Raw genomic sequence first — 27,426 nt, forward strand, 5'->3', positions numbered from 1 at the left:
GTAGTAGTACTATTATTATTATTATTATTATTATTATATTATTATTATTATTATTATTATTATTATTATTATTATTATTATTATTGTTATAATATAATAATAATAATAATAATAATAATAATAATAATAATAATAATAATAATATCATCATCATCATCATCATCATCATCATCATCATCATCACCAACAAACATTAAACCATGAACTGAAAAGGGAATACGGATATATTGACCATCTTTCTAGGGGCATTGGTTGCCTTGGCAGCCACTAAGTTGTTCCGTAAACAAATCTTGTCCATTCAGACAGGAACGCTATCAAAGGCCGTTTTCTAGTCACTGAAAATAACGTTAGGCTAGTTTCTGAACGCGGTTCAGCCTATATGAATTGTTCGTCGTCTTTATATAACATTGTTTATTCGAGTGACATTAATTTAAAAGACTTTCATTGTAAAATATGATTCTTAATAGGGTACGAGAAGTAACGGGGCCAACGCCGCATTCAGTTGCCGTGGTAAGTACAGGCATAAATAACGTTTGGATAACTTAACATAGCACGCTGGTTTGCTAAGGTGGAGTAAGTTAACTTACAAGAAAGTTAAATTACAAGAAAACCAGGCAATTTACAGACAAGAGAGATTAAACTGTTGGCTGCGATTAAATTGTACATTTATATCTAACTTAATCGCATAGCCCAAGTTAGCATAGCAGTCCACTGATTAGCTATAGTTCAGTTTTCGAACGTTAGCTAAAACAGACCATTAATTTGTAAGATAGCTAATATTAACTTAGCTACTCGACATATCTGTTAAAGACTCCAAAGACTCTAGCCAATGTTGAATAACTTACTGCCACAGAACCACTGTGCTCAAACTGTTAGTTAACTCACAAGACAGTTGTGGAATATTAATTGAAAACGAATATAACCTGTTTGGGTTGTCTCTTGACAAAATAAGTTAACCATAAAGTCAACTGCTTGATAATTCTGACCACAGCGTTACCAAATCGGCAAACTAATGTTGCATATTTCATAGAGAGGGAAGTTACCATCATCGAAACCTGTCGACCACATTATCCTGGAAAGGAGAAAGAAAGAAGAAGCATATGAAAAGCTTGAGGATTTCACCCGGTATCAGAAGACCTGCGACCTGAAGAATAACTGGGAGAAGACCACGGGGAAACGCATTGTGCTGGGAACCATCCGGAGGCGGGTGCAGGATGCCCTGGAGGAACATCGAATGAGCGTTGATGATCGGAGAGAGAGGTTCATTAGCGTGCTTACCTAATTTCTGTAAATTCTTTCGTGATTATCAATTGAAATAACGCAGACCAATAACTATAAAATAGATTTTTTTGTAAATAATTTAAATACTGTCATTCTACAAAATGCCACTTGATGCCCCTAGACCAGAAATACAAACAATATTGTTTACACATAATACACTGTGGGCGGCACGGATGGTGCAGTGGGTAGCACTGCCGCCTCACAGCAAGGAGGTCCTGGGTTCGAATCCCCGTCGGCCAGTTTGCATGTTCTCCCCGTGTCTGCATGGGTTTCCTCCGGGTACTCCGGTTTCCTCCCACAGTCCAAAGACATGCAGGTTAGGCTGATTGGAGAGTCTAAATTGCCCATAGGTGTGAGTGAATGGTGTGTGTGCCCTGTGATGGACTGGCGACCTGTCCAGGGTGTATTCCTGCCTTTTGCCCAATGTATGCTGGGATAGGCTCCAGCCCCCCTGCAACCCTGTTCAGGATAAGCGGGTTAAGATAATGGATGGATGGATAATACACTGTGACTGAATGTATCTTAATGACTGCTTCCAGAATACTATGTCTTCTGCCTTCTAATTTCATTGAATTTTACAGTTTTTTTAAATATGACATTTATCGATACATCATGTCTTTATTGGATATTCGGCTGCCTTTTAATTGCATCACTGCCTGCTGCTCTGACATTTTTGGAAACTAAGTTGAGAACAGTGTCTTCAAAGTGTAGCTCAGTGATTACTATCATTATTGTGCTCCCAGACTGCGAGACCTGCTGGAAGCGGAGGAGAAACAGCTTCTCCAGGAGATGGAGGATAAGAGGGAGACGGCGATGGAGAGACAGGAAAAAATGATCAGGAGAGCGAAGGAACTGAAGGAGAGAAGGGAGAGCGACAGACAGAGAATGGTGACAGAGAAACTGGATCAGCTTTTTAGGTGAGATGTAAGACGTGTGGTAATATCGCCCTTACTCTGGTGTAGTATTTGCGTTACTTGTATATATTTTTTTTTTTGCATTGTTTAAGATGACACAATAGAGTACAGTAGTGTATATCCTAAATCATGTCCATCACCATATTGTACATATTTACATGATGGTATGAAGGTATGAGTACCGCTAGCTTCCACGATATGATGTATACTGATGTATACGTGAGTGAAACGATTCTTTCAAGGGGAGTTTCTGAAGGGCGGACAGTTGATTTGACTGATGTCAAATGAGGAGGCAGAAGGGACACTGATTGGAGGGGAACAGAAAGAGAGACATTTGATTGGCATACACGCCCACTGGTACACAATGAACTTAAGATGTAAATTCAAATCGTTCCCCAGTGAGTGGATGTAAAAGAAAAACCTTGGTGCGAAAATACACAAGTATTGCAATTCTGTTGATTTCATGGAATACATGCTTTAAGACGTGTTCATATGGTTACGAGGAATTGAAGTGCATTTTGATTTCAGCTTTTGACGGGCCTGTGTGTGTGGCAGGGAGCAGTGTGAGGAGCTGCGGGAGGTGCAGACGCAGCGTCTGCGCGAGGCCGTCTGCGCAGAGCGGGCCCACCAGCTGCGCAGCCAGGACCAGGAGAAGCAGCAGCTGCAGGAGGAAGACCGTCTGTACGCCCAGCTCTGGGAGAACGACCGGCTGGCCAAGCAGGAGCGGGAGGAGAAGGAGGCGGAGCTGCGGAACCATAGCAACCGCCAGCAGGCGGACTTCCTGTGCGTGCAGATGGAGGCCAAGGAGAATCAGAGGATTCAGGACCGGCAGCTCAAAGAGGAAGAAGCCCAGCTGCTGGTATGGCATGGGGTGACATCTCTGTCCTTACTCAGACAATAGGGCTGGCCTGTAGCGTAGTGGTTAAGGTACATGACTGGGACACCAAGGTCATTGGTTTGATCCCCGGTGTAGCCACAATAAGAGCTGCACAGCCCTTGACCCTGCATTGCTCCAGGGGAGGATTGTCTCCTGCTTAGTCTAATCAATTGTACGTCGCTCTGGATAAGAGCATCTACCAAATGCCATTAATGTAATGTAATAGTCCCGGAAACCTGGGTGATATGGTCAAATTTTGACTCCGCACTAAAGATGAGCCGGTTCTACCGTCATAACTTTTTTTAATGCAGTCTATTAACAAATTATAATGGTAATGGTAACTACCCTGGGCGATCCATGGCAGCCATCTTGTGCCAGAAAGCATACTACACATTAGCTTTGGCAGAGAGGGCGGAAATGTAATTAGGTAGCCTATCTGTCATTTTGATGAGAACTGTGCAGTGTCCCTGCACAGGAAGTGATGCTTGAGTGTAAGCTTCCCCTCTCTCCCCCTGTAGCGCGAGCAGCAGGAAGTGATGCGTCTGGAGGAGCAGAGGGGCTACAGGCAGAAGGTGCAGAGCCAGCAGCAGACCAGGAGGCAGCTGGAGCTGTCTCTGAGGCAGAAGATGAGGCGTCTGGCCCGGGAGCAGCAGGACGAGCTGGCCCTGGACATGAGCATCATGAAGCAGCTGACCGAGCTGAAGGACGAGGGCCTGGACCGCCACGAGAGGAAGGTGAGAGAGCCACGGACACCAGACACCAACCAGATGCTCCTCCTCTCCTGTCTTCTCCAGACCTGGGTCAAATAACTCATTGTTTTGCATTCAAATACTTTTCTAAGCTGTTTGGAACCTATGAAATACCCTCAAAAAGTGCAAGCCATACCTTCTGGTCCGCTTGGTTGGCTCAGTTGCACCAGGCAAGATCAATCAAGCACAGAAAAGTTATTGAATCCAAAACAATTACATGTTTGATCCATGTTTGGTCCTCTCTGCTCCAGGAGAGTGTGCAGAGAGGCACCCACAAGGGGTTCCGATGCTATGCTGCAGTACAGAGCATCCACTGCGACTTTATAGTACTTCGACAAGAGGGAGACCCAGAGTTAAGCCCTGATTAAGAAAAACTCAAGCTAGTAGACTCAACAGCTGGTTGCTGGTTGACCAACTCAGACCAGCTCCATACTCAACATGTTTTGACCTGCTGGTCACTGGGAATTGAAACAGGTGGTAGCTTGTAATTTCAAGGTAGTAGTGGCTGGATTTTACACCAGGGAGGACAGGGAGTTGAGTATCTGTGACGTCTGTAGAATCTGTGAGAGCGATGGGTGGGGAGGGGCCAGGGGAGGGATGGGAAAGGGAATGGGAGCTGTGCATGGTGGGGGGCTGGGGGAGGGGTGAGGGAGGAGCCGGGGGGGGGGGGGGGGTTGCAGTGGATGAACAGTGAGGACAGGGACGAGAGCTGACCTCTGACCCCACAGCTGCAGCTGCGGGCGGAGCAGCAGCGGTACCGGCAGTACCTGGCCGCGCAATTGGAGGAGCAGAAGCAGCAAGAGGCGGAGGCGGAGCGGCTGTTCGAGGAGGAGCTGCAGCAGAACTGGGCCCGGCGCTCCGAGCAGTTCCGCAAGGAGCGCGAGGCCCGGGACCGCCTCATGAGGGAGGTGATGGACACCCGACGCGCCCAGATACAGGAGAAACGTAAGAGTGACTGTTACACACCTATCACCCATTACAGAGTGACCGTTACGCACCTATCACCCATTACAGAGTGACCGTTAGGCACCATTACAGAGTGACCATTGCACACCTATCGCTCAGATACAGGAGAAATGTAAGAGTGACTGTTACACACCTATCACCCATTACAGAGTGACCGTTACGCACCATTACAGAGTGACCATTGCACACCTATCGCTCAGATACAGGAGAAACGTAAGAGTGACTGTTACACACCCATCACCCATTACAGAGTGACCGTTATGCACCTATCACCCATTACAGAGTGACCGTTACGCACCTATCACCCATTACAGAGTGACCGTTACGCACCATTACAGACTGACTGTTACGCACCTATCACCCATTACAGAGTGACTGTTACGCACCATAACAGAGTGACCGTTACGCACCATTACAGAGTAACCGTTAGACACCTTTACAGACTGACCGTTACGCACCTATCGCCCATTACAGAGTGACCGTTACGCACCATTACAGAGTGACCGTTATGCACCATTACAGAGTGACCGTTAGACACCATTACAGACTGACCGTTACGCACCTATCGCCCATTACAGAGTGACCGTTACGCACCATTACAGAGTGACCGTTACGCACCATTACAGAGTGACCCTTACGCACCTATCACCCATTACAGAGTGACCGTTACGCACCATTACAGTGACCGTTACGCACCATTACAGAGTGACCGTTAGACACCATTACAGACTGACCGTTACGCACCTATCGCCCATTACAGAGTGACCGTTACGCATCATTACAGAGTGACCGTTACACACCATTACAGAGTGACTGTTACGCACCATTACAGAGTGACAGTTACACACCTATCACCCATTACAGAGTGACCGTTATGCACCATTACAGAGTGACCGTTATGCACCTATCGGCCATTACAGAGTGACCGTTACGCACCATTACAGAGTGACCATTACACACCATTACAGAGTGACCATTACACACCTATCGCCCATTACAGAGTGACCGTTACGCACCATTACAGAGTGACCATTACACACCTATCGCTCAGATACAGGAGAAACGTAAGAGGGACCGTTACGTACCTATCCCCCATTACAGAGTGAGTTACACACCTATCGCTCATTACAGAGTGACCGTTGCGCACCATTACAGAGTGACCGTTACGCACCTATCGCCCATTACAGAGTGAGTTACACACCTATCGCTCATTACAGAGTGAAAGTTACGCAACATTAAAGAGAGTTACCCTAAATATTCTATTGGCCTTTTATATTGGATTCAGAATGCACCTGGACTGTTATGTGCTGTGCGTTTCAGTGGATCAGAACATGTTATGTGCTGTGTGTTTCAGTGGATCAGAAAATGTTATGTGCTGTTCGTTTCCACAGTGGATCAGAACATGTTATGTCCTGTGCGTTTCAGTGGATCAGAACATGGTGAAACAGGCTGAACTAGCCAGGGAGAAAGAGGAGCTGCAGAGCATCATCGAGCAGAGCAAAGAGCTGGAGAAAGAGGAGAAGGACAGGTATGGAGTATGCACACACACTCACACACACACACACACACACACATACACACATTACACACACACACACATACACACACACACACACATACACACATTACACACACACACACATACCCACACACACACACACACATACACACATTACACACACAAACATACACACACACACACTCACACACACATACACACACACATATATTACACACACACACATGCACACATTACGCACACACTCACACACACATACACACACTATACACACACACACACACACACATACACACATTACACACACACTCACACACACACATACACACATTACACACACACACATTGCATTCACCCGATTGATGTTTGCCGTAGAGCTGGAGCTAGACCCTACTTTTGATTCACCATGTCTGATGGATATAAACAGAAAAATAAAAATCCTGTTTTCTCATAGGGTAAGGTGGTATCACAGCCAGCCTATCCCTATTGTATTATTCCATCCCAGTAGTCTGCACAAGCGTGCAGCTGAAATCAAAGTGTACGTAAATGACACGTGCAAAGGGGTGTCAGTACGGTGATGGCAGTGCCTGGCCCTCCTCAGTGTGAAGAGAGCCAGTCAGGAGCACCAGGCCGACCTGCTGTCCCAGATCCTGGTCCGGCAGCGGCAGAGGGACACAGAGAGGGCGGAGCAGGAGCAGGAGCACCAGCAGGGCGTGGCCTTCCAGGAGCACTACAGGAAGAAGCTGCAGCAGGTGCTGAACCAGGCCCAGTCCAGCACTGAGCTCATACACCCCTTCAGGAGGCCCAAGGCTGCTCCCTCCTGCCACGGGGAGTGACGGAGGAACACACACACACACACACACACACACAGATATACACACACACGCACACACACACACACACGCGCATGCAGACGCACGCACGCTTACAGATAGACACACACAGATATACACGCTGCACACACACAGAGGACTTAAGTATGACATAAGTGCACACACACACACACACACACACACACACATCAAAACCCTTGGCACTCAAAGATCCGCAGAGACATTTATGGTCTGAACATTAATCCGGAAAAATCGTATCCCTGAATTAGCAGATGAAATATGTCATGATTATACCCAAGTTATTCAGTAAGAAGCCATTGCAAAGATATTCATTAGTAGTGAGATAAATAATCTGATGCAGTGTGTATAGATTAAAGGATGTAGTTATTTCCATGTGATATGTTGCAATATATGTCTTCTGAAATTATTTTCGCCACAATCTGTTGGCAGCATTGAATATCCTTGTTTAATCAATTTTTACTTTTTCACGATCAATAAATGTATTCTTTAATACCTCCGAGTGAGTATTGTTTTACTGAATGTTAAATATTGCCATTACCCACTACCATTACTTGGTGGTACCACTACTACCACTACTAAATGGCAGTGGTTAATTGTGTTATATGCATTATTATACAGAAAAACACAAAGCAACAGAATGTGAGCCCAACTCACTGTATTCAAATCAAAAGTTACAAAGAAAACAGTCAGAAATGATTTTACATTACGAATTACAACCATACGGCTTCACTGCTAGGGGTGCCATGGCTCAGGCAGTAAGAACAGTCGTCTGGCAGTCGGAGGGTTGCCGCTTCGATCCCCCGCCCAGGCTGTGTCGAAGTGTCTCTGAGCAAGACACCTAAAGCCCAAACGCTCCTGACGAGCTGGTCGGCGCCTTGCATGGCAGCCAATCGCCGTCGATGTGTGAGTGTGTGTATGAATGGATGAATGAGAAGCATCAATTGTACAGCGCTTTGGATAAAGGCGCTATATAAATCCCAACCATACGGCTTCACTGCTCCACAACTGCTGTGCTGTATGCATGCTAAGGCTAGCCTGTGTGTTTCTGCTGGAAAAGCAAATGGAATGAAAACAAATTAGGAAAGACTGAACCAGTCATTAGCCTGTACCAGGGATACTCAAATTTGGCCCTTGAGGACAGAACTGCTGCTGGTTTTCATTTCTTTATTTTATTTTTATTGAATTTATTTCAGTTATTTCACAGGGACCATGTGTAATTCTTTAACATTACACATTAACACCAGAGTTAGCTACAGCTCATTTCCATCTACAGTCCCTTGGCAGGTCATGACACAATACACAACAAATAATCAGTACAAAATGGAGTTCCTCTGGGTAGGTAATTGGTAATTGATTGATTAATGGCCAGTAACTTCGCTCTTATCTAAACCAGCGATTAGAGATGAAGAAGAATGAAAACCAGCAGCACCACCAGATTTAAGTTTACCACATCAACACTGCATATTATCATAAACCATAATACAGTTAAACTATCAACATTAAAACAATATAGCAAGCAGCTTGGTCAGGCTCATAGTGCTGTAAGGTTATGAGCAGTCTGGTCAGGCTCATAGTGCTATACGTTTATGAGTAGCCTGGTCAGGCTCACAGTACTGTAAGGTTATGAGCAGCCTGGTCAGGCTCACAGTACTGTAAGGTTATGAGCAGCCTGGTCAGGCTCATAGTGCTGTAAGGTTATGAGCAGCCTGGTCAGGCTCATAGTATTGTAAGGTTATGAGTAGCCTGGTCAGGCTCATAGTGCTGTAAGGTTATGAGCAGCCTGGTCAGGCTCACAGGACTGTAAGGTTATGAGCAGCCTGGTCAGGCTCACAATTCTGTAAGGTTATGAGCAGCCTGGTCTTTTGTTACTTTGTATTTATGTGGTCTTGGACTACAGGCTGGCAGCCATGTTCTTATGTTGTTATTGGTCTGTGTAGTTTGTTAGTTTCCATTGTTGTTGTGGGGAGAATCACAAGGGGTCCATGCCTCCACTTTCGTTAATTTTATTGATTTGCTGACCAGTATTTTTTATATTCTCAGGACATGTGTGTGTGTGTGTGTGTGTGTGTGTGTGTGCGTGCATGTGCGAGTGTGTGTGTTCTTTGTTAGCACAGTTACATGTGCTGTAACCTACCAGAATGTAAGCCTGGAGGCAAGCACAGAACATTTCTTAAAGGTTTAATTCTGGTAAAAGTAGAAATTGGATCACGTATGAAGTAATTCAAGAAATTAGCTAGCTATAGATTAAAATGCGATTACATATGTTTAAAGCACTCTGGTGAAATGTCCTGATTAGAAAAGGAACCAATAGCGGAGTTTGATGTGTTTAAAGTAATATATGCAGCATTTATTTGCAGCCTGCACATTTTAGCCACACTCTGAGTGGTTTACTTGGTATGAGCCAGCATGATATGGACACCCAAAGGAAGTGGTCACATGACCAAGGTGTCACATCAAGTCTCTCTGCACTTTGCTGAGCTGTAGGTTCCCAGGCTCCGGGTCCGAAAGAGTGGAACGCCCTGTCTCCGCTCATGTCCTGCTAAGTGCTGGGAGCCAGAACTAGGCATATCTGGAGAAAAAAGGGCAAAAAGACCAATCAGAGGGACAATAATCTTTAAAAAAAAAAAAAAAAAAACACAGATCCCAAAATAGCTGCGTTCCTTCCACCCTCCCAGCTACCTTTCTTTAGGATGATCAGGGCTGTAGGAGTGTCCAGTGCTATCTGATAAATAGGCACCTGTTTTTTTTTCTAAGCAATTTAGAATGCTACTTCTTCAACAAGAAGAAGAAGACAGAGAATGTGGAGCAACAGTAATGCCATCCACTAGATGGTGCTAGAACCCAAGCCATCTACATCCCTGCATGTTCTCCAAACCAGTGGTTGTCAAATAGTTATTATTTAGTCCATTTAGACAATTGGACAAATTAGAAAGGGGTGGTTGAACTGAACTGCATTGTGCCTAACATTTAGGAATAACATAACATTTTTTTTTCAACCTTAATTGGTTTAGAGATTGGCAGCATCAAAAACCAACATAAATGGGTGTTTCAGGAAAGAGGTCTCTGTTTCATCTAATGAAACATTTACATTTCCTGGCTGAATGGATTGATGAAAGCAGGTCAGATATAGACATGACATACACCTGAATTCCCATTTTCTTTGAGTGGAACTGTTTTCATGTTATGCCTCACCTAGTTCACCTGAAGAAAGTGGACTCTAATTCCACACTGCTGTTCCTAGCTCACCTGAAGAAAGGGGACTCTAATTCCACACTGCTGTTCCTAGCTCACCTGAAGAAAGGGGACTCTAATTCCACACTGCTGTTCCCAGCTCACCTGAAGAAGGGATTTTTTAGGTCCAGGCTGTTGCCAGACTTGAAGCCGGACTGGTCTACCACGGCCGTGATGTGAATATCGTAGCTCTGCCTGAGAGAGGAAGAGGCCAAACACAGCTGGCAGTTTGTTTGTGATGGTGTGATAGCAAAACACATGCCTTTCATCGCGTTACTCTTAACAATATCTTACACAGCCATGCAAGGTACTTAAGCGCAGTACGATAAACTGCCACAGGGAGGAGCACCACACTAACCCAGCTCCAACTGCAGTTTTTCATCACAACCAAATCAAACTTAAAAGTGGCCTTATTGTAGCATTGCATCTGCCACAGCAACTGACATAGGTGAGTACATACATACGTAGAACAGTGAAACAATGCCAGTACATCAGCTTTACTTTCATGTTGAATTGTATCTCACTTCCTGTGGCAAAAAAAACTTTAGAGAAATACACCACATATGCTTCTGCCCAGATTTTGTAGAAAATAATATAATGAGGGAAGTTGTGCAGGGAACAGGGCTTGAAGTTCTGAGATCTGTTTGATTACCAGCAGGGGCCCTGCTGTTGTACCCTTAAGCAAGGTATTTAATTTGGATTGGATGTAAAACACAGCAAATTGCTCTGGATTAGGCTGCCAAATGCCAAGAATGAGCGAGGAGAGCTGGACGACACATAACCAATGAGCCAACAGCACATTTAATAAACAAGACAAGTCATACATCTTGCTGTAAAATGTCAATATTTGAAGAAACATTGTGAACCGTTCTTCCCTTTGTAGATGAGCTCTCTCACCTCCTATTGGCCACGAGCAGGACCTTCCCGGACAGCGTTTGACCCACTTTGGCGAACAGGGGGGTCTGAAGCAGGCATCGGACCTGATACCAGTGGGTCAGGGGTTCGCTCGGTGACGTCGATAGCCACACTGTCAACCTGAATGCACAGGTACTCCAGAAAGTTCCATTAAGGCCCAACACCCCTCTTATTGACTGTCAATAGCGTTAGACTGTCAAAGGCTGGTTTATACTTCATCGCTCATGTGAGATCGCAGAATGTTCATGAAAGTTCCAACATTGCCCAAATATGGTCTTTGTTTAATTAAAAATATATTTAATTCATGAAGTATAAACTGAGTATCACTGCAGCCAGTGATGATGCTGGTTACAAAGATGGTCACCTAGACAGAGTGCAAAATAAGCCTGGTGAAACAAGCATGCGGCCTGTTTATTGCAGAGCAGCACTATATATGACAAAAAAAACTGTACGATACAATGAATAACTTTCTTATTTTACCTGGAACCTACAAATGCCACATCGAACCAGATTGCCAACCCATGGATCAGCCCGGACTGGAGGAGGTGGAAGACGAAGGGAATCTCCATCCTGAAAAAACAAAACAAATCTTAACTTCATATTTCTGCCAAATTTACAGCATGAAAGTGAAACCAATTCATTTTATTTGACCAATCACCTGAGAACTCTGGGTAATCAAAGTGGGCAGGGAATGCAAGAAACTGTGTAGCCAATGACACAATTAGAAGTAGGAGGTATGATGGTCAAAGGCACAGTAACACAGTTTTCCCAGGAGGACTTAACCAAGCCCACAGCTGCAGCAGTCTGACATGAAAAGGCCACTGGATGGTTTGGTAGTTATATGTAATATAAACAACATTTATTTTTTCTTTATAAACATGTGAGACCTAAGTATCGTGTAGGTTTTGCAGTGTTTGTGTATTAGTAACGCTGTAAATACAGACAGTCAGGGTCAGCAGTAAGAATGGTTTAAGTCAAACACTCACTTGTGCAGGTCCTCCTCTTTAGCCTCAAGGAAATTAATGCTGTATTTGACAGATTTTGCCATGAGAATCTGCATATCAAAAGTATCCTAAAAAGAAGAAAACTGTAACAAACAAACTTAAAACAAAAGGTTCATTCATCTGTTGACAAGTTACTGCAAAATAGTAACTGGTAATATACAATTCAATGCCATATATGATTTAAAAAAAAAAACAATCTATTAAGTCCTATGGGTTCGAATACCAACAACCTTTTTTTTTTCTTCAGGACTTAATTGAAATATTCTTTTGACCCAAGGATCCACTTTGTTCACAGCCAGCTACTATGAGTAGTAACTAATTTCATTCAGGATTCAAGAGGCTCTACCATTGACATCTAACAGCTAGTTTGTGAAGATGCTGTCAGAGAGTGTGGAAATCACTTCCACAAAATCCTCAAATTGATCATTGATCACAATATTTATTTACATTTGCTCCAATAATGCCAGGGTATCTCACACTTGGAGCCATTGACATCTAACATGGAGGTAGGAATTTTCAAACACCCTTCAACAGACGAACATTCAATGTAATGAAAGCATGTCCAGTTCCCATCCTTATTTGGAATTGCCACTTATCTGCAACCACAGCCATGTTCATGCCCAATCTCCACTGCCAAATTGTGAGAGTATAAATATCTACGGTCTCCTCTGAAACACGTGGGGCGGACATTTCATACACAGCTTTAGCATGCAGTCCATGGGTGCCAATCAACCAGCGGGGGTCGTGAAGTAGTGCTGAGAGCAGACCCCTAACCAACTGAACCCATCCATTCCCTGGACAATCGCCAACTGGCGTTGCCAAATGGAGGTTCTGGCCAGTGTCGATCCGAGACCATGTGACTGAACCATACACCACAGGGATGAGACAGCCAGCAGCAGGACCACGTTTACTGAAGGTGACCCAGACCACCAGCACCCATGAGAAAAGCATGGAGAACTCACCACAATGGGCTGCTTGAAGAACTCATCAGAAGAAGCACTGTGGAGGCTGCTGAGGTTGATCCCATGGAAGCAGGTCTGATGCCTGCAGAGAGCAGCAGAAATTCAGGTCAGTCTCATTCATTGATCACTTTCTGCTCTTTGTGATCTGATATGAAGCCCAGTTTTTGTGTACCACATACAGCTATACCTGACCAACACCTTTGCAGATGGGAACATTAATTGCACCATGATAACTTATTACAGTGTGCTGGTTATCTCTTTATCGGGCTCATACCCCCAAGCACCTGTGGAGTTTCCAGATGTGGGTGCACTACCATTTCTCCCTAAAATCATACTTGACACAGCTCAACCTTTTCACAGACAAAAACAATCCATATATCACAGCAATAAACCTCATAATTTCATAGAATGCTCTTGCGGTCTTTGTTTGTAAATGGCTGGTAAATGGCAGGTGACTGATAGTGAAATTCAGATGGTACGCAGAGATATGCAGACTCAGCCAGGCGTGTGTGTTCAGTGCCTGGAGGGAAGCTGTCAGCACTGGAGCTAAGAGGCATGCAGGTAAACATACAGACTAAACATACAGTAAAACCAAATCTTTTTTTTTTAAACCCAGAGAGAGCGCTTTTACCATGTAGCAGGGCCACTATATTATCCCCTCTACTTCCATGCAATTTCATCAAACGCTTAAAAAAAAGCGGCCGCACACAGCAAGTTCTCACAATAAAAGCAAAACGGCTAGCTGCAGATTCAGCTTTGTCTTTAATGGCAGCCGTCGCAGAGAAGCGAGCGTCTGGAATGCTCCACTGGCGGCTTGCATGCGGCGGCGGGGTCTGAACTCGGTCACTGTGCCGCGTGACAGCCACTCGATTCCTCCTCCCGCTCCAAGCGAAGACACGATCCACGCCCACATGCGCTGTGCTAAAGCCATTAGCGTCTACCGTTCCACCAGCAGGATAAAGAGTCACGCCAAAACCCAGGAGCACTGCAAGCCATCGCTGGCTGGGCTCCAGTCTCTTGAAAATATATTAGGGAGTTACCTATGGAGAGCTTATTCTGAGTTTGAGCCTCAGCCCCAAATCGCATAAAAAGCTGGTACTTGCAGTAAAGACTTCCCGTAATGCAGAAATAAATTACATCCATCTATCCACTGCTAGTAAACAAAGCATTTTGTTCAGGGATGTGAGTTGGCAGGGAGAGGGGTCAAGAGTGGAACTGCACTGCACAGGACACTAGTTGCAATAGAGTGCCCCTAGAACACAGGGCATCGCTAAACGTTAGGTCCTGCCACCAGCTGTCAGGGTACAGAAGCTGTGATGCGTGCGGATATGGCATGCCAAGATCCTACATTGAGATATTTAGGGTCTTAAAATCAGTGTTCCAAGTTGAATGAAGAAACCCAAAGAGAGAAATCTGAGGGTGACTGGCTAACCCTTCCATTACTGAGTCACTGGTAACCCGAGGAGGATTATGAGAACGCTGAGCTTGCCAGGGCATGTGTTACTGTTTGAAACTTCACTAGAGCGGTAGAAGTCCCATTTGGGCTGAGTCCTGGGTCTGAGCTGCAGGCAAAGAGTGGAATACCAGCACTGCATGCCTGAAAACCACAGACTACCCCCCCCCCCCCCACACTCCCTTATCGCCCCTGAAATGCACCCCATCCCAACCCCCCCTCTCTGCGGGAGGGTGGAAACATTCGGTGGGGAAGTGTGAGGGACCGTGAAGGCAGCTGACAGACAAGACGGGATGGGGGGGGAAGGGGGGGAGGGGGTATACACTTATCCAGAGTGTCTTTAAAAATGTGCACGAATAAAGGTTACAACAACACGCAAAGCTAATACTTTGACAATTGTCTTATTGGGGTTACAGCCTGCAGTTGCTATCAGTACGCAAAACTACAGCATAATGTTCAGTGGCACAGGACGTAGTGTTTAAAGTACCGGATTAGTTTGAGAGTATAGTGCCAGATGTAACAACGGTGGGGCTAGTAGACCCATGGTAATGCTCAGAGCAGCATCACTTAAGCCAAGCTGCAGTGTAAACGGTTGTTTTTAGTCTGCCACATGAGGGAAGTCCTGTCTGTAATAGGGAGCTCATTTCACCACTGTGAATTAATTTCATTAATTAGAGTAATTCATGGTTGTGTATGGGAAAACAGGTGGAATTCAGCTATAGCACAGAGTGGAGGCAAATGAGATCATACTGTGTTGTATTTGTAGTAGTGTATTTCCATTGCTGTACAAAAACTTTATTCGGACGCATTAATGTTGCCTCATTTTATATATAACCATTTACATTACATTTTAAATCTTTAGGGACAGCAGTTTGTGAATAAATAGCCCCGGTCCCAGGGGTGGGCCATTACAGTATATCACTGGAGCGTCTGAGTGTAGACACTATACAGGTTTTAGTATTAGTCTACACTGTAGTTCAATCATGGACATAATTTGGCTAATGAAACATGAAATCCAGAGGCCAATATGTCCTCAGGGTACATTGTTACCTGACACATTGCACTGCAATGTCAATGCTAAAATGTTATTGTTTAAATCTCGTACCATTATAAGACTATGACTTCAGCACATCAACCCTATAATGACTTGAAAATGCTAGATTAAAATCTCCAGACTGTTAGGGCCTCTCACCAGAAGCTGGAGCGAGCGTAGTGTTCCATGTACAACAGCTCGTCTGTGAACGGGGCCAAGTGGATGTCACTGGAGGTGGGAAACATCTTTCCTGTCAAGGGGAAGTGAGAAACGCTATTTAGCACTTAGGGTGTGAAACTATGGATGAATAGCATTTCATTACTTTAATTAGAAGTATTATTTAAGTTACAAATGACATGTCAGCTGGAAACATTTCAGTAGCAATAGACTTTTATATGATTAATTAAGCAGAAAAAGTCAAGCACTGTTCTGAAATGTAATTAAGCGATACAGCAGCTTCCCTGAATAATAACTAATCAATTCGTAACAGAGTTGAGATAAGTACTTTGTGAACATTATGAGAAGAAATAAGTGGTTTCTGTAAAAAAAAAAAGAACTCTTAGGGGAACAATATTAAAAACCGATGCAGTCAATAGCGGCAAACAAACAGAAAGCCCTTGAGGATTAGCATGTTAGCAAGTTGTGTGAACCCACCGTTGGGCTTCAGCCACTTCCGTGAATGGAGGTAGCTCTCTAGCATTCGCTCGTTCAGCAGCATGTATCCGATGGGCTCGGAAATGATAACGTCCACATCCTCCGGAAAAGATACTTCTTCAATCTTGCCAACCACCACTGTGATTTTGTCGCAGAGGTTGTTGCTCTGGACAAGTATCTGTAAGACACGTTATTCGCATTTTACATGCATTTCACATACATTTGAAAAATATATGAAACAGACCATTTTGACACATTTTTCTGACATACATCAGAAAAGCATATTAAGATGTATTTGAAATTGAAATTCATTTTCCATATGGGGAAAATACGTGTCATCTCAATACATCCAGTAGCTAGAAACTGGCTGGTTTAGAGGTGCTGCGACAATGTTGTTATTCACCAGGACTTCACACCAATGTTTTGTTATAAAGAGCTGCATTAACATTGTTGCATTTTAAATAACTCACTACATAACAGTCAAAACTTTTGCATGGTCTGGCCTGAGTGCAAACCTCTTTCATTGCTTCCTTTAGACTCTCCCAACATCATAAATACAGCACTATAAGGTTTCTTTCCTGGTCTGACCTCAGTGTGCCTGTCTAAAAATACGAGAAAAACTGATTATGTTCAGGTAGACCTGCTAGGTGAAATCTTCCATTTGAACCACTTCCCATTTTGTAAACAACTCGGAGTGGGTTCCGGTCGACAGAGCGAGAAATCTGCCCCCAATCTGCAAGGAGACCGCCTTGCTCCTGCAGCTGGACAGCAGCATTTCCTTAAGTAAGATTTCTAAAGATTATTCACATTTCTCCCGTGTGAGGCCAAGCCCCGTCACGTTAGGTGGTTTTTCCACACGGTGAGTCGTGGGAGAACCCTTTCCTGTTTATTCATACTTTTTTAATACTGCGCACTCCCGCATTTGCCTTCTCCTCGGCATGGAGCCGGAAGACGGGCATCTGGTGGTTTTTGGCGGATGGCTCAGTGTGGGCACCATTGGCCAGTGCCTGCGACAAACGATCTGAATCAAAGATATGGTGGAAGGTTTGTTTCTTGTCCAGTTTATCCACTGAAATGCACATTATGAGCCAACATCAAGTTTGGTATTGCACTTTGGCGAAGGCGGTGAACTCTGAAAGAAATTGACACAGGACACATCTGGTTGCAATCTCAAAAAAGTAAATATCAAGGATTGAGGAAAAATGAAGGAAAAAACGGGACAGAGTTAACTATGCTTGACTGTTAGGTGAGGATCAGTCCATCCATTAAAAAAAGCATGTTTCCTTTGCCCCCAAACCATTTTTATTGGCCAAAACTGTCTTCAAGTCATTTAACGTTTGGAATTTTTAGTTTTAGAGTCAACAAGGGGACAGAGCTCAAACTTTAAGGGGTTGAATTACCCTAGCAAGCCTGAGATCGCGGTTCCAAGACATTGCAAATACACTCAGTGATCACTTTATTAGGTAGACCTGTACATCAGCTTGTTAATGCAAATATATAATCAGCCAAATGCATAAAAGCATGCAGACATGGTCAGCTGTTGTTCAGACCAAATGGCAGAATGGGGAAAAAATGTGATCTAAATGACTTTGACCGTGGAATGACTGTTGGCACCAGTCAAGGTGGTTTGAGTATCTCAGAAACTGTTGATCTCCTGTGATTTTCATGCACAACAGTCTCTACATTTTGCAAAAACAGAATCAAACACTTCATTTAAAGATTGCAACACTTCATACAAGTCCTATAACTAGTTCACCATGCAGGGCAATTGGTACCTTGAGTAAAAAAAGTAGACTATCTTTATTATATTCTTTAGTAACAATGCTTTAGTAATGGTTTATTCATGCTTTTTCTTTAACAGTATCGTGTCAGTGAAGTAATATGGCTGCCCTGTAATAATTAACCTCAGTGAAAGAAATGGCTGGAAGCTGTAATTGCTGGTATTTCTGAAGATTCCCCACACTGCACAGATTCTTCTGCTTGCTTGTGTTGTTTGGAAACTGTGTCTGGATGTTTAATGAGCCCCCAGAGAGCTCATTTTTAGCTTGCAAAACCCAGGGGTACAGGAACCTATAGAGCACCTTGCAGAAGTACAGATGCCTCACTGGTGCTGTATACTGTAACACGAAACAACTTTAACCCTTTGTCAACATCATAAATAAACCCACAAAGGCCACCTTTTCTGGAAATGCGGGGTGCTGTGCTTTATTAGGGTTGGAATGAAAACCTACAGGATGGTAGATCTCCAGAAATGGGGTTGTGCAGCCCTGCTGTAAACAATAAGGCCCGCTGTCCAACCTTTTACGGGAGTTTCCTTACCCAGTAAATATTCAGCAGTATAAAATTATGTATTATTATTATTATTATTATTATTATTATTATTTTTATCATTATTATTATTGTTGTCATAATCCTAATCCTCATTGTTATAATTATCTGTGTGAATTGTCCAAACATTAGGATTAAAATGTCCAATCACAGTCCCTGCTAAAATATAAATATGAATCCGTAATCGTAATCTTACTTATTTTGACAGTCAATCAGATATCATTTATACCAGGGCTGCCCAACCCCATTTCTGGTTTTCATTCCTACCCTAATAAAGCACATCATATTCACCAGCTTGTTGAGCTCCTAATTGTTAAATTGTCCTAGTTGTGTCTTATTAGGGTTGAAGCGAGAACATAGAGGATGGTAGATCTCCAGGAACTAGATTGGGCAGCCCTGTATTAATGTATGTCTATTAATGTATCAAACTCAGATTAGAGATTTTCCTTGAATATAGGAGAGAAATGTACCTGAGCGTATTTGGCTGCAGAGCTGGCCTCCACAGCGTACACCTTCTTTGCTCCTGCCTGGACCGCGAAGAAGGAGAGGATCCCCGATCCACAGCCAACATCTAAAACCGTCTGAGGGAGAGAACCATCTCACACACTGTCATATTCATTCAATGCTCTGCTTTTAAAAAACAACAACAATAACAACATATTTATATTCCAATTCAGATAATTAAACAAAATTTTTTTTACAAAATGAACACAGTGTATAACAAAACCACACTATTTAATACGCAGTGAAACCTGCCTTGTATTGCTCGTAAATAAATCGGCATGTTTTGGTATTCCCTTTCTCTTTTCCCTATGTACAATGGCTTCAGAAAGTATTCAGACCCCTTCACTTTATTGTGTTGTAGATTCAATTTTTTATGGATAAAATTGCTCTTTTTGGCCATCAATGTACACTCAAAAACCCTCATGAATACATGTCTTTAGAAGTTTTTGCAAATGTATTACAAATCACTCCAAATGGTTGTCAGGTGCATCCTGTTTTCTTTAATTATCATCACGATAATTGTGTCTAGATTCCACCTGTGGCAAATTGAATTGATTGGACAAGAGTACAATCAAAGCTTTCTATGTTCCCAGGAGCACAGTGGCCTCAATAATTGTGAAATGGATCAAGTTTGAAACCACCAGGACTCTTTCTAGAGTTGGCCGTCCAGCCAAACTGAGTAACTGGGCAAGAAGGGCCTTGGTCAGGGAGGTGAACAAGAACCCAACGGTCACTCTAACAGAGCTTCGTTCTCTGCAAATATAGGAGAACCTGCCAGAAGGACGACCATCTCCATTAATCAGACCTTTTTGGTAGAGTGGCTAGACGGAAACCAATCTTGAGTTTGGAGTTTGCCAAACTGGATTAAAGGACTGGATTTTTAGAGCATGAGAAGAAAAAAAAAATAGCACTAAGCACTATGTCTGGGGAACATCAGGCACTGTTCATCACCTGGCTAATCCCATCCTTACGGTGAAGCATGGTGGTGGCAGTAACATGTTATGTGCATGCTTCTCAGTGGCAGGGATGGGGAGGCAGGCCAGAATAGAGGGAAGGAGGAATGTAGCCAAATATAGAGAGGTCCTTGAAGAGAACCTGATCCAGTGTGCATGCAACCTCAGACTGGGGCAATAGTTCACCTTTCAGCAGGACAATGAGCCAAAGAATACAGCCAAGACAACGCTGGCATCCTTGAGTGGCCCAGCCAAAGCCCAGACTTAAACCCCATTGAACATCTGTGGAGAGACCTGAAGGTCACAGAGGCTTCCCATCCAATCTGACGGAGCTTAAGAGGATCCAAGAAGAATGGGATAAACTGCCAAAACCCAAGTCTGCAAAGCTTGTAGGGACTTACCCAAAAAGACTCAAAGCTGTAATTGCTGCCAAAGGGGCTTCTACAAAGTACTGAATTAAGGGTCTGAATACTTATATAAATGAGTTCAGTTTTTGATTTTGAATACATTTGCAAAAGATTTCTAAACATGTTTTCACTTTGTCATTATGGGTTATTGAGTGTAGATTGATTGGGCAAAAATGGCGAAGTTATTCATTTAAAATGACATCTACAGCAAAACTGAGCGAAAGAGTGAAAGGGTCTGAATACATCACTGCACAATGTGGTCAGCAGTCATGCTTTTTGTTCTCCCAAAGGAGCTTTATTGAAGTGTATAAAGTAAATTATTCAAGATTTCACAAATCTCCATCATGAGATGGCACTTTAAGCCTTTTCCACGAAACACCTTTATCTGCTTTATTTTTTCTTGAGTGGTCAGCATTTAATATATTGTTGTTACAGTGGCGGCCAGTATAACAGCTATTTAGCTAGCCACCAGCTGGCTAATGTTCTCTGCGCTGCCATGTTTGGTGATATTGGCGGTGTCATAGTTATATCTTGTTGTTTCACGTGTGTTGTAAAGTATTCTAACCATAGATGGGTAGACCATTAGTCTCTGGGTGGCTGCCTTCGACAGGTTTCACAATAGCTTTATTTACCACGTATCAACCCATCCCAATCCGCAAACTCGCACACTTCTCTGCTTTTTTTTAAATGCTACAGTCTGAGCTAAATTATAAAATGAAAGAAATGTGATCCTGCTTTTTCTTGGCTCTCACCTTGCCTTTGAAGTCGACCTCGTTCATCAGGATGGCCTTTTGGTATGTGCCAGTCCTCAAGTAATCTTGTAGCATGTTCTGCTGCTGTGACAGACATCCATAAAACTGAAAACACAGGAGCCCATAAAAGAGTACTCCCCCAACTCCATTATCAGTGGGGGCTACCCGCACCACGCATACACAAGTTCACCAACATTTTTTACATAAGTTATGTGTCAGTTCTACCCACTCAAGAGCAAAATCCTTTTACCTGGAAATACTGAAGAGCAGAAGAATCGTCTGTCCGCTGGTTAAAAGCTGACATTTTATGGCCGATTCCTCTTTTGAGCAGATTCTGGAATGTTTGGAAATCTGGGAGAAGGAACAGGTTGTGTTTAAATCTCACCCATCCGGCACATATGTATGAGATAATTCTATCACACACCTAGACTATGGGTAGCTGAAAGGGCACCCACTCTAACATGCTTGCTTTGGGTTTCCATTAACTGGCTTACAGGTCAAAGCATGCCCAGAGAGCATCACAACAATTCTCCATGGAATCATTCAACACTTCAACATTAAGCGAAGCAGTTGCTGGTATGGATCAGGCATTGGACAATAAAAGAGTACTCTTCATTTTTCATTTTTGTCACCAACAAAAGATAGGATAGGATAAAAATATTTTAAAATCTGAGAAAACTACTCTTCATTTGGCAGCATCTTCAGAGTAATATGTGGTTTGCTGCATTAAAGTACCCAGTTATTGGTGATCTGCAAAACAACAACAAACCCTGGATAGAGGGGTTTGGGGAATGTTAGCTTTAAGGAAGAAAGCCCTAACGTCGATAGGGAAAGAAAATAAAGTCCACACACTGGTCAGTCATGATGACATACGTCTGTGAAGGTCAAAGCTTATGTGTGTTCAAATAAGGGAGACCCTTTGGCTCTGTAGGACCATGGTTGCAGTCCCCCGCAGCCCCTGGGTGGAGACCCTTACGTTCAGCTCTTTTGCCTCCTGAGCCAAAGTTCCTGGCCCTGTTCTATAGCAGCTTGGTTTTCACTCAGCTGGCATGCCAGCAAATGGGAAGGGTTTGGAGTTTCATGCCGCAGGAAAAACCTTTTGCCACCCTCCACTGAGCATGGTCACACTCAGATGTTTTGCACATGTTCTTGAAGCCTTTCATGCTCATGTAACTGAGGGCTAATGGGCTAAACTGTCTCCAGAAACAGGGAGGAACTGGTAAGACCCTGGGCCCGTTATTACATTATATTCCATCACATTTAGCAGATACTCTGGCCCACAGGTCTTAATTCAGATTGACAATGTTGGAGAATCGTAGGAACATCCACCTGATTTAAATAAGTTATAATAGTGCCGGGCCTGTCTAACAGTATTTCCAGACCAGTGAGTGCATGTGTAAAATCAATAAAGCACAAGTGCAAGTTAACTATGAGGGATTAGGTTGGTGGAGGGATTAAGATCTCAAAAATAGTAAAATGCAAACTCCACACAGGAAGGCCCTGGTCGTGATCCAACCCCAGGAGATATGTGTGGTGTGGTGATAATACCATGCACCGCAGCACCGTGTCACCACATTACTCACGTTACAAACCTCTATTTTTATTTATTGACCTTTATTTATGCCGGGTAAATTGACTGAGCATGCATGCTCTTTTGCCGCAACGCCCTGTTAATGCCCCCCGAAGTAGCCTAACCTGCATATATATATCTCTATCCCAATAAACAATGTGTCATGAATCTGTGGGAGGAGATATGCAATTAAGGCATACTCAAATCTGGCCCCCAAGGCCAATCGTACTGCTGGTTTTCTTTCCTCCCCTCTAATGAGCACTGATTTAAACCTAGGACACAAGGTGCTTTAAAACTCTGGTCAATCAGTGGCAGTAATTGATCAATTAACAGGTGGAAATCAGGTAGAAAAGAAATCCAGCAACACTACTGGCCTCGAGGGTCAGATTTGGGTGTCCCTCAAGTGGGACGGAGGACTGTTGGTAACACAGGTGACCTGCTTGCAGCTGTGGGATGGCTGATGCTTGGCACTCACCGATCTGTGTCCTGAAATGCAGTAGAACACTGAAGTAGCCCGGGGTGACGAGAAACGACTGCGTGCCAACCTTGCAGCATTCTGTCTCCCCGCCGACAGAAAACTTTGACACACACACCCCATCGCCTGCAGGGGGTGCACAAAAAGAGAAAAACGTTCTCACTCAGGATCTGCAGACATGGGGTGCCGATGAGAAAAATAGATGATTTTACACCAAACATTATTCTGAATAAAGACAACACATTCCAGATCAACAGGACAAATGATCAAATTAAATGAGTTGCTTGATCTGCCTCATCTTTAACTCATCTTGCACTTGTAAATCACTTTGGATTAAATGCGTCTGCCAAATGACAAAAATGTAAATGTAAACGTAAATGTAACTTGGAACTTGTAATGACGCATTGAATCTCAGGCACTAAGGCAGACATTTTAAATGTCCATTGGGGCGATAAGAACGTACTGTAGGTACAGCCCTTACAAAAACCAAGTGTGAAGAGTATATAATCCCATTTATAAAATTAGATTGGAAAAATATAGCATGGGTATAACAATATGTTTTGTTTTCACATGTAAAAACTGTAGTTCATACAGTATTTTTGAAAGCCAGTGATGTGAAAATGTGAAGAGCAAAATGACTCAATGTGAATAATTCTATTTTCATGTGCATAAATTGTGAAAAGAGCCAGTCACATATGAAAATGTCCATGTGACATTTCTTTCACATTGCATTGAAATTTACAGGTGAAAAGGCAAATGTCTTTTTTAATATAAGAACTACACATCCATTTGAAAAATTGGAACCAGGCAGTGGCAAAAGAAATACTAACTTTGTGCTGAAAAAATGCTGAAGAAGTAAGCAAAACCAATGGAAAGTACATGGGAGTTATGGTCCACTACCAGTGGTTTTTATGCCTGTTGTATGCAAGTAGGCCTACTGCAAGTTGCTTTGGCTTGAAGCTTTTTCTAAACACTTTAATTGTAATGGTAAATTATAATACAACATACATAAGGTTTTAATTCATTGCATTTCCAAAGTGAAGACTTAAAAGCTTAAATTCTTTAGTCTTGGTCAGACTTAGTTCCGGTCCAAGGCTGTTGTGGGGTCTGCGTGTGGTGAAATGAAAACTTGCGGCGCGTTCTCTGGCACCCAGCAGCTAGCATGCCGTGGCGCTATCTGATCCTGCCCGCCAAAAAACGCAGAGACTCCAGTGGGTCAGGGTCAGTGTACCGTACCAAGGAAAACAATCTCAGCAGACAATGCTGGGCTCACATAACGCGGCCCCTGTGTGTGTCCCGGGTGAATGTGGGCTCCAGGAGCTTGCACAACAGACCCATAAATTTCCCCAGACTTGTCAGGGTGTCTCGCCCCGGTCCCGCACGGGGGAGTTCCAGCCAAATGTGCACAACACCTGCATGAAGAGCAACAAGTTCAGAAGCTCTCTGACCTCTCGCTGAATTAATTTAGCTGCAATCCGCAGTTTCAGAGCGTAGGCTAAGTCTGTGGTTCTTTTTCCGAGATTGCCTTTACCTCCTCACCCAAGAGAATATCTGCATTTCTACAAAAAGTAAGGAGAACGCACACAAATAGTTATTTAGCCACTACGCTTTGCTCTTGCCATCACTCTGAAACAAGTCTCTTCTGTCCACAAGACACTTTTAAAGAACTCTGCAGGCTCTTTTAGGTACTTCCTAGTAAACTGTACCCTGACCTTTCTGTTTTTGCAGCTAACTAGTGGTTTGCATCTTGCAGTGAAGCCTCTGTAGATATGGTTGTGGAGTCTTCTGCAGACCGTATTCAATTAACACACCCAAGCCTGCCTCCTGAAGGGCGTTTCTTATCTATCAGATAGGTGTTTGAGGGTGCTTTTTCATTATGGTTAGAATTATTTGTTCAACTGTAGGGCTCTTCCTTGGCCTACAATACTCTTTGCAAATACTGAGCTCGCCAGTGCTCTCTTTCTTATTACTGATGTTCCAAACAGTTTATTTTGGAAGGTGTATTGTTTGGCCTATATCTCTGACTGTTTTTTTTAAAAATTATTATTCTCAGCCTCATAATTGTGGTGCCTTAAAATGCATTATAACATGAGTTGTTGTATTGCCTGTAATTAAGAGAGCATGGAATTATACAACATCCAACAACATGGAGTGGACTATGCAGCATATTTATTTTTATAACGTGAAAATTCATTAGGATACTTCACAAACAATACGATATCACACAGCGGTCAAATTTGCTAGACAGCCTGATGTCAGTGTGCTGTGTGGATAGTGGATACCAACACCTGCAAATAGGAGAATGGGAAATTGGCAACAAATCAAACCGAGCTAATGTTAAAACCAGGTTACACGACGGAGTAATGAACATGTTGCATACTCCATCAGTTAGTTATTGGAGATGTATGGATCAGTGCTTTCCTCTGCAAGAATTTGAAGACCTATTGAGAAGAAACTGCAATAATAGGCAACGTTATTTTTTTGTTTTGTTTTTTGTTTTCATGTACCGATTTGTAAAATAAGAAGTATGCCTAGTAGCTAGTTCATATTTTAAAATTTATTTGGAATCTCAAACTAGCTATTCTGTTATCAAGAACGTGTTGCAAATAATAATTCCACCATAATCACAAGCAAGCATGCACTCAGTGAGCACTTTATTAGGTAGACCTGTACACCAGCTTATTAATGCAAATATTGAATCAGCCAATCACATGGCAGCAATTAAATGCATAAAAACATGCAGACATGGTCAAGCGGTTCAGCTGATTTTCATACCAAATGACAGAATGTGGAAGAAATGTGATCTAAGTGTCTTTGATGGTGGAATAGGTGTTGGTGCCAGACAGGGTGGTTTGAGTATTTCAGAAACTGCTGATCTCATGGGATTTTCACACACAACAGTCTCTAGACCAGGGGTGTCAAACTCCAGTCCTGGAGGGCTGCAGTGTCTGCTGGTTTCTGGTGTGTTTCAGCACAAGAAATGCATTTCAAGTCTTTCATTGACCAAAGAGCCTACACACTTTGTTCTCAAGGCCTTGGCTGCTGATTGAAAGGAACCCACAAATACCTGCAGGCACTGTGGCCCCTGCTCTAGAGTTTGCAGAGAATTGTGCAAAAAACAAAAAACATCCAGTGAGCAGCAGTTCTGTGGGCAAAAACGCCTTGTTAATGGGGGAGGTCAAAGGAGAAGGACCAGACTGGTTGAAGCTGACTGGAAGGTAACAGTAACATAAATAACCAAGCATTACAACAGTGCAGAAGAGCATCTCTGAACACACAACCGCGTCAAACCTTGAAGTGGATAGGCTACAGCAGCAATAATAAGACCAATAAGTAAAAATTTAAAAAAAGTCTTAGAAATACCTAATAAAGTGTCTTTAAAAATAAGAATGGGCAAAACATTGTCTAAATGAATAACAATTAAACAAAAATATATTAGGTTTATTATTATTATTATTATTATTATTATTATTATTATTATTATTATTATTATTATTATTATTTAAGATTTAGCTGTCTAGCGAACAGATTAAAAACTAGGCTATACTTACTGTCTTTTACGGTCAATTCGGTTTCCCCAACCTCTCCGCTCACCTGTAAAGTGAGGTCATATTTCTGGTTTTGTTTAGAGAGGCGGATTTCACCGTTTGACAGATCGTCGTTGAGGAAAAGTAGGTTGATAGGAAAACAGTCCCGTTCGGTATTCACGTCCATAGTCCCATTGGCTTTTGCAGCCCCACGACCGATGGGCAACTGGTTTGTCAGTGCATAGTTTTGCTCGCATCTACTTGCATATCTACTCTGGAATGGACGGAATAGTGTTCAGAGAAAGGTTGGGCGTTTGGGGGGCGGAGGGGTTGATGACTGTGGAACAAAATCTGACAGAGCGACTCCCACAGCCGCGCGCTATTGGCTATACGATACCACGGAACTTACATTCAGTTCAGGATAATTATTTCGCAAATGTAAGAACTAAGACAATCAATATAATAAAAATAGAACCCATACATTTATATTAAAGCGTT

At 43.1% G+C, this 27,426-nt stretch overlaps 2 protein-coding genes across 2 annotated transcripts; one reads left to right on the forward strand and one right to left on the reverse strand.

Annotated features, from left to right (window-relative positions):
• Positions 1 to 368: 368 nt before the first annotated feature.
• Positions 369 to 7,474, forward strand: cfap53 (cilia and flagella associated protein 53). The gene is made up of 8 exons (XM_061215723.1): positions 369 to 510; positions 1,031 to 1,260; positions 2,025 to 2,198; positions 2,751 to 3,054; positions 3,591 to 3,806; positions 4,550 to 4,766; positions 6,213 to 6,315; positions 6,908 to 7,474. The coding sequence occupies exons 1-8, from the start codon at positions 454 to 456 to the stop codon at positions 7,140 to 7,142; spliced, it is 1,536 nt and encodes a 511-aa protein (XP_061071707.1). The 5' UTR covers positions 369 to 453; the 3' UTR covers positions 7,143 to 7,474.
• A 3,018-nt stretch (positions 7,475 to 10,492) lies between these two features.
• carm1l (coactivator-associated arginine methyltransferase 1, like) lies at positions 10,493 to 27,197 on the reverse strand. The gene is made up of 12 exons (XM_061215773.1): positions 26,953 to 27,197; positions 23,402 to 23,527; positions 21,607 to 21,707; positions 21,357 to 21,461; positions 19,211 to 19,321; positions 16,413 to 16,590; positions 15,918 to 16,008; positions 13,273 to 13,354; positions 12,293 to 12,378; positions 11,787 to 11,876; positions 11,289 to 11,426; positions 10,493 to 10,586 (listed from the first exon to the last, which is right to left on the reverse strand). The coding sequence occupies exons 1-12, from the start codon at positions 27,113 to 27,115 to the stop codon at positions 10,493 to 10,495; spliced, it is 1,365 nt and encodes a 454-aa protein (XP_061071757.1). The 5' UTR covers positions 27,116 to 27,197.
• Positions 27,198 to 27,426: the final 229 nt, after the last annotated feature.

Source organism: Conger conger, chromosome 12 (assembly GCF_963514075.1).
Source record: "Conger conger chromosome 12, fConCon1.1, whole genome shotgun sequence".
Taxonomy (NCBI): Eukaryota; Metazoa; Chordata; class Actinopteri; order Anguilliformes; family Congridae; genus Conger; species Conger conger.

Coding starts and splice junctions, on each gene's coding strand:
- cfap53 (XM_061215723.1), top strand. CDS start 454: ATGATTCTTAATAGGGTACGAGAAGTAACGGGGCCAACGCCGCATTCA. Junction 2,199..2,750: donor AAACTGGATCAGCTTTTTAG/GTGAGATGTAAG, acceptor TGTGTGTGGCAG/GGAGCAGTGTGAGGAGCTGC. Junction 4,767..6,212: donor CGCCCAGATACAGGAGAAAC/GTAAGAGTGACT, acceptor TGTGCGTTTCAG/TGGATCAGAACATGGTGAAA.
- carm1l (XM_061215773.1), bottom strand. CDS start 27,115: ATGGACGTGAATACCGAACGGGACTGTTTTCCTATCAACCTACTTTTC. Junction 13,355..15,917: donor TACGCTCGCTCCAGCTTCTG/GTGAGAGGCCCT, acceptor TGCTCTCTGCAG/GCATCAGACCTGCTTCCATG. Junction 12,379..13,272: donor TCTTCAAGCAGCCCATTGTG/GTGAGTTCTCCA, acceptor TCTTCTTTTTAG/GATACTTTTGATATGCAGAT.